Source organism: Nicotiana tabacum, chromosome 22 (genome assembly GCF_000715075.1).
Source record: "Nicotiana tabacum cultivar K326 chromosome 22, ASM71507v2, whole genome shotgun sequence".
NCBI lineage: Eukaryota > Viridiplantae > Streptophyta > Magnoliopsida > Solanales > Solanaceae > Nicotiana > Nicotiana tabacum.
The window spans coordinates 2020747-2022644 of record NC_134101.1 but is presented as its reverse complement, the minus strand read 5'-3'; the positions used below and the strand labels follow the sequence as shown (position 1 = coordinate 2022644).

At 37.1% G+C, this 1898-nt stretch overlaps 1 protein-coding gene across 1 annotated transcript; it reads right to left on the bottom strand.

Annotated features, from left to right (window-relative positions):
• Nucleotides 1–247: 247 nt before the first annotated feature.
• LOC142176695 (uncharacterized) lies at nt 248–1426 on the bottom strand. Its single transcript, XM_075244854.1, has one exon. It carries the CDS (start codon nt 1424–1426, stop codon nt 248–250), a length of 1179 nt encoding a protein of 392 aa, XP_075100955.1.
• Between the last annotated feature and the right edge of the window lie 472 nt (nt 1427–1898).

Here is a 1898-nt window from a genome sequence, read left to right as displayed (position 1 = left end):
TTTCTCGTACATGTTTGAAAGCTCCTGCCTCTACCCATTTTGAAAAGTAATCTATTAACACTAATAAGAACCGTACCTTTCCTTTAGTTTGTGGTAAAGGCCCTACTATATCCATTCCCCATTTCATAAATGGCTATGGGGAAATAACTGTATGTAATAACTCTGCAGGTCCATGCATATTGTTGGCATATCATTGACACTTATCACATTTGGCTACAAAATATTCAGCATCTTCTTCCATTTTAGGCTAGTAGTATCCTGCCCTGATTAGTGTTTTAACTAAAGATCTTCCACCTGCGTGATTTCCGCAATTTCCTTCATGTACTTCCCTCATCACGTACTCCATTTGATTGGGTCCAAAGCACCTTTCTAAAGGACCGCCAAACATTTTTCGATATAAATTATCTCGAATTATGCAGTAACGAGCAGCTTTTCGTTGAAGCACTTGAGATTCTTTCTTGCCTACAGGTACGATCCCGTACTGCAAAAAGTTAACAATCTCGTTTCTCCAATCCCAGGTTAAATTATTAAAGCTTACCTCATGTTTATCCTGGTCAAGTGCTGAATGAAATAAATGTATTACAATAGCATTTTCTTTACTCCTTACTTCTGCAACTGAAGCAAGGTTAGTCAACGCGTCTGCTTCTGCATTTTCTTCCCGGGGTATTTGCACGATCTTCCATGATTGGAATTGCTTGGCCAGTTCTCGTGCCTTTTTCAAGTATTGTTGCATTTGTGCCTCTCTAGCAGTGTAAGTCCCCTGCATCTGATTCACTACAAGTTGTGAGTCACTTTTAATCATGATTTGCTCTATGGAGAGTTCTCGTACTAGTTCCAAACCTACAATTACAGCTTCATACTCTGCTTCATTGTTAGTAATAGGGTAACATTTAATTGCTTGTTTTATACTTTCAACTGAGGGTAGGATTAAGACAATATCTAAACTGGCTCCTTTGACATTTGAAGAGCCATCAGTAAATAAAGTCCATGTACCTCGATTAGCTCCAGTAAAAATTTGTAATTCCTTTTCTACTTTAGGAATTATTTTTGTATTAAAATCTGTGACGAAATATGTTAAAATTTGAGACTTTATTGCTGCACTAGGTTGATAAATAATGTCATAGTCACTTAGTTCTATTGCCCACTTGGCTAGTCTTCCTGGCAATTCTTGTTCATGCAAAATATTCCTTAATGGATATGCAGTTACTACGGAGATAGGATGGCATTGAAAATATGGTCTCAATTTCCTAGCTGCCATGACTAATGCTAAGGCTAGTTTCTCTAGATGAGTATATCTAGTTTCAGCATCTAATAAAGATTTACTAACATAATAAATAGGAGATTGTTTACCTTTATCCTCCCTTATTAAAACTTCACTTACAGCTACTTCTGCAACTGCAAGATATACAAAATAGTCTTTCTTCATCCCTTGGTTTAGACAGTAGGGGAGGATTTGTTAAGTATTCCTTCAAATCATTGAGGGCTTGTCAGCATTCCTCAGTCCATTCAAACTGATTTTGCATCTTCAATACTGAAAAGAATTTGACGCTTTTCTCTAAAGATGTTGAAATGAATCTTCCCAAAGCTGCAATCCTACCTGTCAATCTTTGTACCCATTTTTTTGCTTGTGAGTATATCAGGTATATCTTCAATAGCTTTAATCTGTGCAGGATTTACTTCAATTCCTCTATTAGATATGAGAAGGCCTAGAAACTTACCTGAAGCTACGCCTAAAGCGCACTTTTTTGGGTTCAGTTTCATATAATATCTGCGGAGTATCTCGAAGGTAGTTGAAAGATGTTGAAAATGATCTTCCGCTTGTGTAGATTTAACCAACATATCATCAATGTACACTTCCATCGTCTTCCCCAGGTGTTCTTGGAACATCTTGGTCACCA

Excerpts from the sequence above, each read along its gene's own strand:
- LOC142176695 (XM_075244854.1), bottom strand. The coding sequence starts at position 1,426 with ATGAAGAAAGACTATTTTGTATATCTTGCAGTTGCAGAAGTAGCTGTA.